At 36.5% G+C, this 14,023-nt stretch overlaps 2 protein-coding genes across 2 annotated transcripts; both read right to left on the reverse strand.

Annotated features, from left to right (window-relative positions):
- Positions 1 to 427: 427 nt before the first annotated feature.
- Positions 428 to 5,592, reverse strand: LOC117299699. Its single transcript, XM_033783251.1, has 5 exons — positions 5,577 to 5,592; positions 4,900 to 5,092; positions 3,934 to 3,990; positions 3,232 to 3,477; positions 428 to 2,019 (listed from the first exon to the last, which is right to left on the reverse strand). The coding sequence occupies exons 2-5, from the start codon at positions 5,074 to 5,076 to the stop codon at positions 1,522 to 1,524; spliced, it is 978 nt and encodes a 325-aa protein (XP_033639142.1). The 5' UTR covers positions 5,077 to 5,092; positions 5,577 to 5,592; the 3' UTR covers positions 428 to 1,521.
- Positions 5,593 to 6,116: 524 nt separating this feature from the next.
- LOC117299471 lies at positions 6,117 to 9,529 on the reverse strand. Its single transcript, XM_033783010.1, has 5 exons — positions 9,222 to 9,529; positions 8,591 to 8,875; positions 8,116 to 8,175; positions 7,553 to 7,798; positions 6,117 to 7,160 (listed from the first exon to the last, which is right to left on the reverse strand). Exons 2-5 carry the CDS (start codon positions 8,783 to 8,785, stop codon positions 6,798 to 6,800), a joined length of 864 nt encoding a protein of 287 aa, XP_033638901.1. The 5' UTR covers positions 8,786 to 8,875; positions 9,222 to 9,529; the 3' UTR covers positions 6,117 to 6,797.
- Positions 9,530 to 14,023: the final 4,494 nt, after the last annotated feature.

Raw genomic sequence — 14,023 nt, forward strand, 5'->3', positions numbered from 1 at the left:
AGAATACTGTTCGAAAGATTCAAGATGAGCAGAGAATACTGTTCGAAAGATTCTCGATGAGCAGAGAATACTGTTCGAAACGATGAGATCAAACAGGCTCTTTTAAAGTCACCGGACAATAATTATTGGTAATGTGTCAAAGGCTAGTCTTCACAGTTGGTGTATCTGAACATAATGCATAAAATAACAAATTAATTGTGAAAGTTTGAGCTCAGTCGGTCGTCGAAGTTGCGAGATATTAATGAAAGATAAAACAAACACCTTTGTCACACAATGGTCACACGAAGTTGTTTGCTTTCAGGTGCTTGATTTCGATACCTCAAATCTAAATCTGAGGTCTTGAAATCAAATTTGTGGAAAATTACTTCTTTCTCGAAAACTACGAGGGAGCTGTTTCTCACAATGTTTTATACTATCAACCTCTCCCCATTACTCGTAATCAAGAAAGGTTTTATGCTGATAATTATTTTGAGTAATTACCAAAAGCGTCCACTGCCTTTATAGCCAACAGCCCATCAAAAGCGAATCATTACAAACAATACAACAGTACAACAATATTATGAAAGACACATTACAAAACAAAATTACAAAAATTATTACAAAGCAGAGCCGATTGGTAAAAAAATACAACACACGAAGCAAAGCAAATCGAAGTACAAAAATACAAGCAACATTTACAAGATAAAGAAATACACAACAAAAGAGGAGCTTTAGCCAGACGGAAATCATATCAAATTAAATTTCATGTTTTGTTTGAGAGAATTGGAACAGCTCAAAGATCGCTGAATATTAAGAGTGTTTTTGTTTGAGCAACATTTTCAGCTGTCAAAAGTTATTATCGTTGTAAGTTGTTTCTTTGTTTCACGTGTGAGTGACAACAAATTCTTACATTTCCCCAGTGGCAGAAGTAAAGAAGTAATAATACTACTTTTATAAATGTAGCACTAGTTATCTTGTGTACAAAAAATACGTTTGTCTTTTTTGTTGTCACATTTTCAAAGGACATGCAAATGTTTCATTAGTTTGTTTTAAAAAGGTTTTCCGAATACATAACATGGCTTGTACATTCTTTATTCTTTATTATAGTTGTGGTAATCTTCTGAGTATTTTTTTAAAATGGGTAATGATTAGTATGACTAGTAATGATGTTTATAAAGTGTAAATGGACTAATACAAAAAAACTATACCCTCCTCCACTCCATCATTAAAAACAACACATCTATTTTCAACAGTTTTGCTTTCGAGTTAAACAAACATTACAAAAATACTTGTGGATAACCATTGGGCAATAAGGGGCAGTTTGAGCTAAATGCAGTTCGCGTGTTTGACCTCGTTAGAGCCTCATAAAACATGGCAATTTCTACAGCGAACACGGATGCACGCAACTTAAACGATTGAAGTGTCAAATTAGATCTTAGGCTACTCATTAATATAATATCAACAAAGACGGACGAATTATTTGACTGCCGTCAGAATATTTCAGTAATGACTGATGCCAAACCATTATTCAAAACATACATGTTAGTAATACCCATGGTTTATATTATTGGTGGTGGGTGCGATTCCATGCAACTGCATCAAACTAATACCGTTACCATATCGATTATTGGTGATATCACCGGGATGTGAACCTAGGTCATCCACACGGAATGTACCAGTTTCATTCTGATAAGCGCCGCCATTTTTGTTACCATGGCGACTAGATCCCGTATAGAAACCTTTTGGGGTGTCATTACTATGGTAACCCTCTCTTCCATCAACAACCATAGCTCGTTCGTTGCCATAGTAATCATCGACTTGTTCTTGACCTCTGACCGATGCCCTCGGGATGACGTAATTTGTCCCCTTTCCTCTGGTGCTGGAACTCCCATTCTGACCGTACATCACTTCCTGTGGGCGTTCTTGTTGTTGATGCCCCTGGTATATAGGATTCCTATTGAAAAATTCCTCATCGTATGGACCACGGTAACCACGCTGTTGTGTTTGGGCACGAGTCTGACGTCGTTCGGGGCTTGCATCCTTTGTTATTAGAAGAGAAAACAATAAAAGTTACTACAAATGTTAATTCGATTCTGTATCTGTCAAATATTGCAACAACGCCCAACTTGGTATTATTTTTCAGACATCACAATGGCATGCTGACTTAACTGTGCCCCCTCCCCCTCAAGAAAGTGGACATGTTTATATTATTAATCTTGAACTTAAAGGTCTCAAATGATATAGATTTCCCAGTGTTGACATGGGGTAAATTTCATTCCACAAAAGATGGCACTGGTGCCGAAAAATGGCAATGTAAGACAAAGAAGATGGCACTGGTGCCGAAAAATGGCAATGTTAGACAAAGAAGATGGCACTGGTGCCGAAAAATTGCATGTAATTCCAAGAAGATGACACTCGTGCCGAAAAATGGCAATGTAAGACAAGAAGATTGGCACTGGTGCCGAAAAATGGCAAGGTACGACAAAGAAGATGGCACTGGTGCCGAAAAATGGCAATGTTAGACAAAGAAGATGGCACTCGTGCCGGAAAATGGCAGTGTTAGACAAAGAAGATGGCACTGGTGCCGAAAAATGGCAATGTTAGACAAAGAAGATGGCACTCGTGCCGGAAAATGGCAAGGTACGACAAAGAAGATGGCACAGGTGCCGAAAAATTACAATGTTAGATAAAGAAGATGGCACTGGTGCCGAAAAATGGCAGTGTTAGACAAAGAAGATGACACTCGTGCCGAAAAATGGCAAGGTACGACAAAGAAGATGGCGCTGGTGCCGAACAATGGCAGTGTTAGACAAAGAAGATGACACTCGTGCCGAAAAATAACCAATGTACGACAAAGAAGATGGCACAGGTGCCGAAAAATGGCAATGTTAGACAAAGAAGATGGCACTGGTGCCGAAAAATGGCAGTGTAAGACAAATAAGATGGCACTGGTGCCGAAAAATTACAATGTTTTAATACGGTGGTTGTTGCATATACCGTTTTAGTGTTGCTTTTACTTGCCATCTTTTGTTTTAATTTCCACTACAATTTAAGAATTCTGTGTTATGTTTAGTACAATTTTTTTACTCTTTTTAATGAGCAAGGTCTGGGAGGGCCCATCTTTTTTATGACATTTTGTTTACTTTCGTCTTTCCCTGGACGGCCTCTGCTTGTAAAAAATATTGTATTGTCCAAAGAATAAAGATAAATACATAAGTAAACAAAACCAACACTATTCCGGGGGTAACTTACCGGATAATCATCGGATCCAGAGCATCCTATTGCGCAGGTCCAAATAATAATGAAGAGAAGAATGAACAGAGCAAGTAGCGCCTCAAGACCTGTCAAGATCGTTCCCAGAGATGGTGTGGTTTTCGTCCCCGTATCCTCTAATGCATCATATAAAACAACCTCTTCGTATGTATTGTAACCCATTAGAGCAGCACATGCCAAACAGCATAGTAATAGGACGGTATTCAACAACACCATGAAGTATTTCTGAGGGGGAAAATACACGTAAAGCATCAGCAAATTGCGGACACCTTTCAATTCATTCATCCATTTACTCATTTCAGTTTTATTAAAAAATACCAAACAACAGTCCGAAGACTAATTGTTAAAGTTAATTGAGATATTTAGTTCAATTTAATTCAATGGATATTTATTTTAGATACTTCACTTTATGCGAAGAACTCACCACACAATTATGTCTTCGTGTCTTACAATTATAACATGTTACTCAGTATACCATGGAGAGAAGAAACTGTCGTAGCCTCTATCCTATAAATATGATGTGCAAAGTCGCCACAATAATCGTATTACAACATAATAATACAACCTCTTAAGAACTTTGAAGACGGGTTTCATTTGTGTGTGTATAGGGATTACACCAAGACATCAAGCTTCTTAAATAATCACCTCTATGATTTTAATTAAGATGTTGTTGTTACTTACCAGGGGTTTGTTCCAGCAACAGCTAAGAAAAAGCTGAAGCAGTCCACTGAAGAAAGCCTGGTAATTAAACAAAATGTAATTAGGGTTACTCTTAGGGAAACTAGGTTGAATCTCTAGTTTATTGCTCCATGGTTGAATCCAAACGTCACTTGCACTTGTTAGATTGTAAGCAGATTAAGAATTATTCAGGTTGTTCAGCCAGAAACTCTTTGATGTAATATCAGAGAAGTGCAAAGAATGACAATTGCTATCAATGATAAATAATATTACGACACAACATCTGTTTATGTGTATTTCACTGTTAACGATCTAAAGGGAGAGACTTCCGGACTGTTTCACAATTTATTTTACCAAAAAGAATATCTTATTTGATAAAATCAGATTTTGAAAAATGTTTCCGTATCCAGCTACAACCTTTTTATTCATTGCGGAATAACATAATTTTATTATTAAGGTTTATTTTATTTGAATAAAAAAAGGTTGGCACTATTCAAATTTACAAAAAAATTAAAAGTTAAGAAAAATGCAATTAAAAAATAAACAGGTTAAATCTATCAACACACACACAAAATAGTTGTTAACAAATATATATTATTATTTAAATAAAGTATAAAAATAGTATCTAACATACTCAAATGAGATTTTCCTTTTTTCTACAAATGCGTGCAAAAGGGTGATGGCAAGATCTTGTACGTTTTCCATTAATTTATTTCAAAACAAACGAAATTTTCAAGATAGAGCTCCAGATTCACATATTGCTCCTAGGTCGGTAACTACTACAAAAGTTCACAATGTTTTAGACAATTTCGCAAAGAATGTAGAACATAATATAAAAAAATGCTGTCCGTTCACACGAAGCTCATTTTGTAAAATAAAGAAATTTCACCAGGAATGTTTTTTTTACGTCGTGTGAAAAAGGCTTTATATCATAGTTTGTATCTACATAAAGTAACACAAATGACTTACTACTCCTCCAGTCCAGACAGACACATAATAGTTGAATTCTACGAGTTTTCCAGTTAAGCATTCGTAGTAACAAGCGACCCAAGTCCCAACTAAACCCCCACCCATCAGCATACACAGCAAGGCAAGGGGGATCAAACAGATCAAGGAAGGCTGGTTCTTAGTTCCGGAAACACACATCTTGCTCTTCGGAGTCCTGGAAGTTTATTAAAAACAAAGTCAACTTCTATAAAGTATAATATCCGTAATGGTGACTATTGGCAGGTTTCCTCCAAGATGTAACCAAACTTTTGGGTCGTCTTAACTAGTCCAATAAAAGTTTAGTTCCTTATGCAGCCATTTTCCTGATGTGTCTACAAGCCAATACAGTAGTAGATCTGTTGTAGTTTGGGAGGCGCCTTTGTAGTATCATACTAAATATCATTTGACTTCAAAGAATTGGTCATATGGACACGAATGAATAAGTGTGAAAGAAACAACTTGTTGGATTGTGTCGTGTCGACGGCTATTCCATGTCTAGATATCAAGAGTCAATAAGTAAGTATTTGAAACTTTGGTTCGGGGAGAAAAGTATCACAAACTCTCTGTCACGGTTCTATAATATTGACAATTCCAACCACCGGATCGTCTCAGAACAACCATGCTTATAAGAAATACATACAATTGGCGTCTCCACAAACCTGATTTGAACTTTGAAGAAGCAATTACATACATCATGCTCTCAACTTCTTAATACAAATTATTTGTATACATGCAACAGTCCTAGCTTCCAGGACAAAAGTGCCCGAACTTTTACGCATGACTACCCCTAAAGTTGTTTAACAACAAAGTGGGCATGGTTCTGTGCACTTTCGAAGTTACTTTTATCATGCAAATTAGGTACCCCTATCAATTCTTAAACACCATTCAAGGGGTTTGGGTGGGTATAGGGTCAAATGGAAAGGTTTTTACCTGCCAGGGGATGTGGCTCAGTTATTTACATTTAGAACAACGCCCAAACAGTTATGCGTATGTTGTTTGACTAGAGTAGACTATAGTGTGGTTCTCCACTTAAGTTGTTGATATTATTATTAGTGACACAAAGTGACTCACTATCATGGAGAGGATCAAGTCTGTTTTATTTATTTGTTTGTCTCTATTTATTAGATGGGAGTGGTGGAGTATAGGGTGGGGAGTAAGCACAACATGTGATCTATGAGAGATGTATTATTTTAATTTAATATCCGAGTTTAATTATGTGCAAATTTACATTGAAGAACTTTCACCCAAATTGAGGAAGAAAATTGTATACTATTAAGACAAAATATAACTAATTTGATGTTAGTAAAATCACGGTATCTATACTTTGCTTAAACGAGTAGTTTGAGTATAAACAAGGAGGAAAACGGAATATTTAAAAACAAATATTTTCATGCCCATTATGCACAGTGAACAATAATTAATTATTTAATTAATTGGGGTTGAACAAAGACAGCCCCAACTCTTTAAAAGCCCCCAGTCAGTTTCCCTTTTGGTATTTTATTTAAAGATTCATTTATTAACACCGATCGTTCATCTATGTTTCCACTGGCACTATGCTTAATATTTGTGTTTTTGAGCGTCAACCTTTTATTAAAATACATTAGGTTCTCATTGATTGTTCATACGTTGTTTTTAAGTTTATGGAATAAAAGTTAATCTAATATTATTTCCAATAAATAAAATAAAATAGCAAAGAAAAAGTAATCAACAACCCCAACATCAAGCCACCCACCAAAGAAACACAGGCAAGAAACATGTTCTTGAAGCGGCAGGGGCAAGTGCACCTCCTCGTGCTGGGAAAGTTTCTACCTAAAGAGAAAAAAACATTTCTTATAAGAATATTGTGTTTGTCATTTAATTAAATCGCAGTTTAGTTCGCATTACAGTCCACTGACTCGCCTAGTCCTTTCATCTGGATTACAATAGCGCCACCACTGTCGGTCAGCAGCAGTGACGGATGCGAACCGTGGACCAGCCGTTGGGTATCTAGGTGTATCACGTCTCGAATCCCACGACCCGTATTTAGGCAAGTTGAATGATACACGATTAGATTGTGGGTAGTTTGAGTGGCGTCGATCATAGCTTGTGGCTTGTTGTAGAGGATGTATTGTTGCTGAGGTGCTGAGGCGAGATGGGCGAGGTAGGGATGCCGTCTGGAAAGCTCGAACGAAGGCTGGTGGTTCCTCATCTTCGATGTGTATATCACCATCTGCATCTATGTAAATCTTCTCATCCTGGAGGACCTGTTTGTTAATTCAATTCAGTAGGATTTAAAACTTTGAATGAGAGTATACATAATTTTATAGTTAGGTGAGGTTTGTGGTAACACCATGTGACAATCTCTAACGGTTCTTTTCAGATCTAATACAACTCATAAGAGAGATTTCACATGGTGGACCACAAACCTCTCCTAAATTCAATTCACTGTACCACTAAAACAGCACAAAATAAAACCCAACAAACAAACAAACAGCAAACAAAACAAGCAATCAAAGAAGTGAACAACAAACACCCAACGCACACAAAAAAGTAACTTACAAGCAAACACAACATAATATTATTAAACACCAAAATAAACAAACAAACAAACAAAACAAAGTGAAAACATATAAAAAGTTGACAATAAAATATTGACCTTTGACCGATGACGCCTGAATGCACACATACACGCCCACGTGACACTTCCAATAAACACAATGAAACTGAAGAGCGCCATTGCTGCAAAAAGGGCCACGCCCAGTATGCCATAATCAAATACATCTAGAGGGCGCCCTTCTGACTCATATAACTGGAACTCTTTGAATGATGCGTAGACTGAGAGAGTGAGGGCAGCAGAGCTACATAGAGCCGTGATTAATATCAGAACGAACAACAATGTCTCCTGTAAAATATTGGGAAAAAGGTACAATTTTTATGGTTTTTGTTTCGTAACAAGTTTTAAGGTCTTAATAATTAACACTATGATTATCATTTGAAACGATCTCGTTGGGGGAAATGAACGAAGGAAAGTCACACGGGGCTCTTTGAAAAGTTTCAAGCAAACGTCGATTTACTGTTAATATAGGCCCCTACAGTAACAGTTTTGAAGAAACATAAATTGGAGGCACCCTGGTTAAGAATCATACATGCAGAAACATGCAGAATGCATTTATATCTTACAATTTATTGTGGAAATAAGAGGAAAATGATGGTACTTACATTTTTTCTTTTCCAGTACAGGCAAGAAAACACCAGTCCAAAAGAGCCAACAATAACACACTAAGAAACAAGAAAAGGCTAATTTTAGTGACGGTTAGAATCGCAGGTATTCGAATATTTAAATCTTAAATGTTTCAATTATTATAAGAGGTTTATTTGAAGACAGATTTCGAGTGAAACACTCAACGCAATTTGAAATGGGCATTAAATGTCATGTGTGGTTCTGTGAGGGTTTGGTTCGAGTAATATGGCGTGGTAAGTGCTAGGGAGTGGTTATGGTGTTAGGGTGTGGTTCTGATGTTAGGGCGTGACTCTGTTGGTAGGGTGTGGTTCAAGTGGTAGGGTGTTGCTTTGGTGATAGGGTGTGGTTCTGTTGGTAGGGTGTGGTTCTAACGGCAGGGTGTGGTTCTAACGGTAGGGTGTGGTTCTGATGTTAGGGTGTGGTTCTGACGTTAGGGTGTGGCTGCATTCTCACCACGATTCCTGTCCATAGAGGAGCCGCAGCATCATTCTCTATACTCATTCTACTAAGACATCTCTCAAAGCAAGCTACCCACAAGCTTATTAAGAGGAGTCCGAAGATGAGGTTGCATAGACTCATGTAGTTGGTACAGTTCCTATAACAACTCCATCTCCTTGGTGTTTCTCGAAGTGCATCTTCCATCATCATGTTGCTTCTTGGTTCTCTTTTAAACTCTTCCTTTTGATGATTATGCTTGTGGTATCGTCTCCAACTGTCGTCAATGGTTGTTATATTCAACTAAAATAAAGCACACAATCTCATTGTGTTAATTGAAACAATATAAAAGGATAACAATTTATTTTGTCTCTCAGATTTCATGTTCAAACCGTTAAATTTTTTTAAATGAAAACATCTTGAAAAAAAGTAATTGTGGTTAAGGCGGTTAGGAACACTTTATACTTTTGTGTTACTTGTTTTACATTAATAATTTTGAAATGGTTTATTAACATCAACATCTTTCCAGATCGAAGACATACTTTAAGGTGTCTTTTATTCAATGATCAACATTATCTACTGCTAAATCACATCCCTGGTTTCAGGTTTCGGATCAGTCTCTAATTGAAGCTAAAAAATAAAAACTCACCAGCTTAATTCCACACAGATTGCAGCCGTTGATTGGGTTACCTCTTATGCTCCACAAACCTCTGGCAATGTCCTCAAGAGATGATTAGAAGATGATACTTCAAATGGGACTCAAACCAAAAACTCGAACAGTCCTAAAGTGTTCTACTAACTTTGTATACAAACAGGTAACGTTGCAGCCATTCAAGTTTTTGAAATTTTAGTTGTTTAATTTAGATTTTTACTGAGTGATTTGGTGTCATAATGAGTAGCAACATCCTTAGGCGTGTAGCAAGTCTGATTAGGAACAAATCACCCTGATCATAGAACAATTTCATCTGCCTATTTTGAGGTTAAATAAAACTTTAAACAACCGTTTATAAAACATGGCGCACGCGTTGTCTAGAATCATTATGACTGTGACCAAACTTCACTTATAGTATCAACAATCCAATATAGCGCCAATGACCTTTAAATTCTCACAAAGATGGTTAGCAATACAAACACAAGAGTGCATCGGGCTGTAACCTTGAAGCTTGTTTGGATTTATTTGGGGTTTTGTATACTTTAAGCCATGCTCATCATTTCTTTTGTAATAAATTATAACCAATCCCAACTTTATGTGACACACCACTGCATGCTGTGTACACTGAGTGTAGTTGTGTAGTGGTGGTGATCGTGGGAAACTGATGACGTCATCACAGTGTCATGGTTAGATAACGTTGTACAACGCAAATGACACGGAAATTGAGAACAAATCTCCTGCTGAGCAATGAAGCTTTATAGATAAATGCTAAGCAAACGAAAACCAGGATTCAATCAATCAACCAATGCACGTTATTTACATTGTATGGACGCTGGTAGCTCTTTGTATTATGAATAACAAGTTTATTCTGTGCTGAATTTATCTTTAGGAATTTGGCTCTTTGAACAATAATATTTTAGTTTTTTGTTAGTGTTCATCTGATTCTCTCATACAAAAGTAGAAGAGTCTTTGAATGTCCCCGAGGAAGGCTCTGCTAGGTTCGAAACATCAGAATGTTTTGCATTGTCTTTTTTATTGGTAAGCAGTTTGCAACAGCCAATTCCGTTTTCTAGAATGAATGGGGAGAAAACCATGGCGTTACAATACACCTGTTCCTATATAGGCGCCATGTTTGAGGTCTACTCGATCGAGTGCACAGCACTTACTCATGCAAAATTAATACAACCCGCAACAAAACCATGAGACTCTTTCAAAAAAAGAGAGCTTTATTTTGGTTGAGGATCATGGTAAATATCATTATTAACGCTTGATGTGCTCATGTTTTTAGATTATATTATGATAAAGCTTACAGACTGTTTTATAAGAATGTTGTACTTTACTGAGGGATTACAGTGAAGTAAACAAGGTGACAGGGTTAAAGGTTTGAAAAACAACACATTTTGTTTACCTGTCTTTTTCGTTTCATTATGGTATAAACTTTGCTACAGATTAACGTATTATTACAACGAAAAAGTTTGTGTGATTTTCTCCATTAACTGAGGGAACCCAATTCGGCTTGGTATTTTAACTTATTTTGTTTGAGTTATTCATTGCGCATAATGAATAATTAATCATGCGATATACGGACAGCGCCCTCAACTGTGTCATCTAAATTTCGATATAGTCCTAAAAACAATTTGCATTCGGTTCATCATACTTGTTAACTGCTGCTTTATTAAGGCTGTAGTTATTTTAAACACTACCAAACTGTTTTTTTAATGACTTGTCTATTTTTTAGATTTGTGTACAATCTGAAATAACATTTGAATAAAACTGAAAGTATACCAAATTTTGACAATAAACCGGGTATTTTAAGTATATTGTGTTTTTTGTTCGAAGGACTCGGGAAAGAACTGAGAATACAGTGCTTACATACATCGGTGTATGGGTAAAACCAAAATTTCTTTCAAGTAATTTTGTTTTCAATGAATAAGGATGTAATGTATTTCCCTTCCCGATGTGCTATAAATGTCAATGTATTTTTAATACCAAGCAGTCATCCAATGCTAGTCATTACTCTTCAGTTATTATTTATTTCCACTGTAAGTTCAGAGACAGTTCAGTCATGTTTGTCTCTCCAGCTATTGGATAAATCTGGATCTTGAATGTCAAGAAGTCCGGGGATCAGACAACGCGCAGCGGGAGCCTCAGGGGCAATGTAGTGGGGGACTGCGGAGCTAGACAACGGCTCTTATGTTATTACAATAATACCACTTGCTCCGGGAAAACGTCTCCAAATTGAAGATACTTTTTAAGCATTTTATTTATATTGTTTGTCCACTCTTGGAATATTTGGCCAGTGTTTTGTTTCCACAGCAAGGAGTCAACTACAACTTAAAGACATAATTTCGATAAAGTACATGTTTTTATTTTATCATTTTTTTATGGGGCCTATTATTCAACTTCTCACCACGATAAAGCATAATATAAAAAAGCGACAGTGGCAATCAATTTAGTTTATTATTTTTCTTTACCTATATAATAACAAATTTTTAAATCAATAGGAACACTTGAAGGACTTTTTTTAACAATGCAACGAGGGTTCACTGTGCACTTAAAGAGTAAGGCTAGTCTGCTTTAAAGCTTGATGGCAGATTTTGTTATGATTGCTTATACCCGAGCCGTCACGTATACCATGTTTGAACATTCTGACCTTTTCCCAAACTAGGTAGTTCATTAGATGCGCTATGTTTAGCTGCCAGGCGACAAATCGACATGAACTAGGTGAACCTGGAATCCACACTAAGCTTGGATTTACAGAATTACTGCTTCAACAAGTGCACACCAACCCCAGCATCAAAGAAATACATCCCAGTATCTTGGAAAATAAAGCATAACCGAATATTATCACCCCATACTGGGGACCAATAAAGTCTATTCAAGACCCTTATACTAAGCCCCTTGAATCTCCAGCTAGGCACGCCCCATTGCCAGGGTGCATAGAAACCCAATTACATGACCTCTTGAACCCACATTCACAAACTGACCCCAGTTTGTTTTTCTTTCGCTAGGCAAACAGTTTAGAGCCTACAAATTAGACCCTAGGTATACATAAGTCAGCTTTGCACTATTTCAGTATTTTCTTTACCCTTTGGGTAGGGCTCTGGTAAAAAGCAGTACATGTGAAGTAAAGGGGGTTCTTCTATACCCATTTCATTCCAGATAGTATACATAATTATCTTTTAAATTAAGCGCTACGAAAACTGGTTATAGTTATCGCACAAGTGTTCCAAATTCTGTCCTCACCAGATTGCAAGAGGCTACTTTTAATTAGATAATAACAAGTTGAATTGCAGTTCCCATTTTGACGAATTAAAGTGCCATATCTTAAAGGTTCCGTAATTTGTTTTAATAACTTGGAATGAATGAGGATCATACATTAAAAAGGCATAATAATGCATGGGTCTGCACTTATATCTGTGAAGCTGATTTTAAGTAATTCAAAATGGGTTCCATTATTACGTTTAAATATTTTCATGAATCAAATATTATTTGTTTGTAACCTTTTTGGTTAACCCATGCAAGACAGGAATGACAAGCTCCCATGCTGCACATCTCCTTCATAAAGATAACCTTGATTTATCATTCCTCCCAGATCCTTGTGACCTCATCAGGTCAACAAGCTGTACAAATATTCCTGCCATGAGTTACATCTTATGAACCTAATTGGGATACAATATTAATCTTAGAATATCCAACATCATAACTATAAGACCTTGTACCTATGTACCACGGCAGTGAATGTTCGTATAATATCTCTGTCCTTACTCTTTGGTTAAAGGTACTGGGCATGTTTGGTAATTGTCAAAGACCACTTGGTGTTTCCCAACATATGCATCAGATAACAAGTCTTTGAACATTTGGGCGCAGTGGTCATCGAAGTTGCAAGAAAATAATGAAAGAAAAACACCCTTGCACACTATAGCTGCTTTCAGACGCATGATCAATTTAGGCTTCGGGCCTGAAGTCTTTCTCAAATTCAATTGTTAGTGAGAAATTACCTCTTTCTCGGGACGTTACTTCAGGGGGAGCCGTTTCTCACAATGTTTTCACATACTATCAACAGCTCTTCGTTGCTCGCTACCAAGTAAGTTTTTAGGCTAATAAATATTTTGAGTAATTACCAGACATGTCACGTGCCTTTAATTGTAGATGTTCTAGTACGATGTAGGAAGGTATCCGACCCAGTTATCAAACCAGTGGAATCAGCGCCATCTGTTCGTTTCATGATATCCAATTAATTGAATTCAATATCTGTCCGTGTATTTCTCTCTATATGTTACGGGTAGTTTACTACTGCAGGAAAACAATTAATATTGTGTAGGAAAATGCAATAGTATACTCATGTTCTGTTGTTATTATTAGATTATAAATTCATCTTTCTGGAAAAAGAATTATTGGAGCATAACTCGGCAATGTAAATTTAATATTGAAGGGGATCCAGATTTCATTAAAACAATTTTGCAACAGAAGAGAGAAACGAGTCATATCAGTTGAGGGTATTTGACCAGGGTTCGATTTAACCAAACATTCAGCAGATGCATCAAAAGATGAGTTGCCGCTTTTATATTACTGCAGTGATTTAGATTTTGAGATTACATTTCGCTTATAAATTAAGATGACTAATACCGGGCTCTTTGTGAAATCTATCCAAGACAATTTGCTTCAAGATTCTTTTTAAAGCGTTTTGATTGGAAATAAATTTATAAATGGTTTAATTGGTGTTTTAATGCTGGGCACTTTTGAAAATAGTGTTTTCTCTGAAAGGTTTCCCCTGGGTAAATAATAAATGAAATAAA

The sequence above is a fragment of the Asterias rubens genome, chromosome 14 (genome assembly GCF_902459465.1).
Source record: "Asterias rubens chromosome 14, eAstRub1.3, whole genome shotgun sequence".
In the NCBI taxonomy this organism is placed as follows: Eukaryota; Metazoa; Echinodermata; class Asteroidea; order Forcipulatida; family Asteriidae; genus Asterias; species Asterias rubens.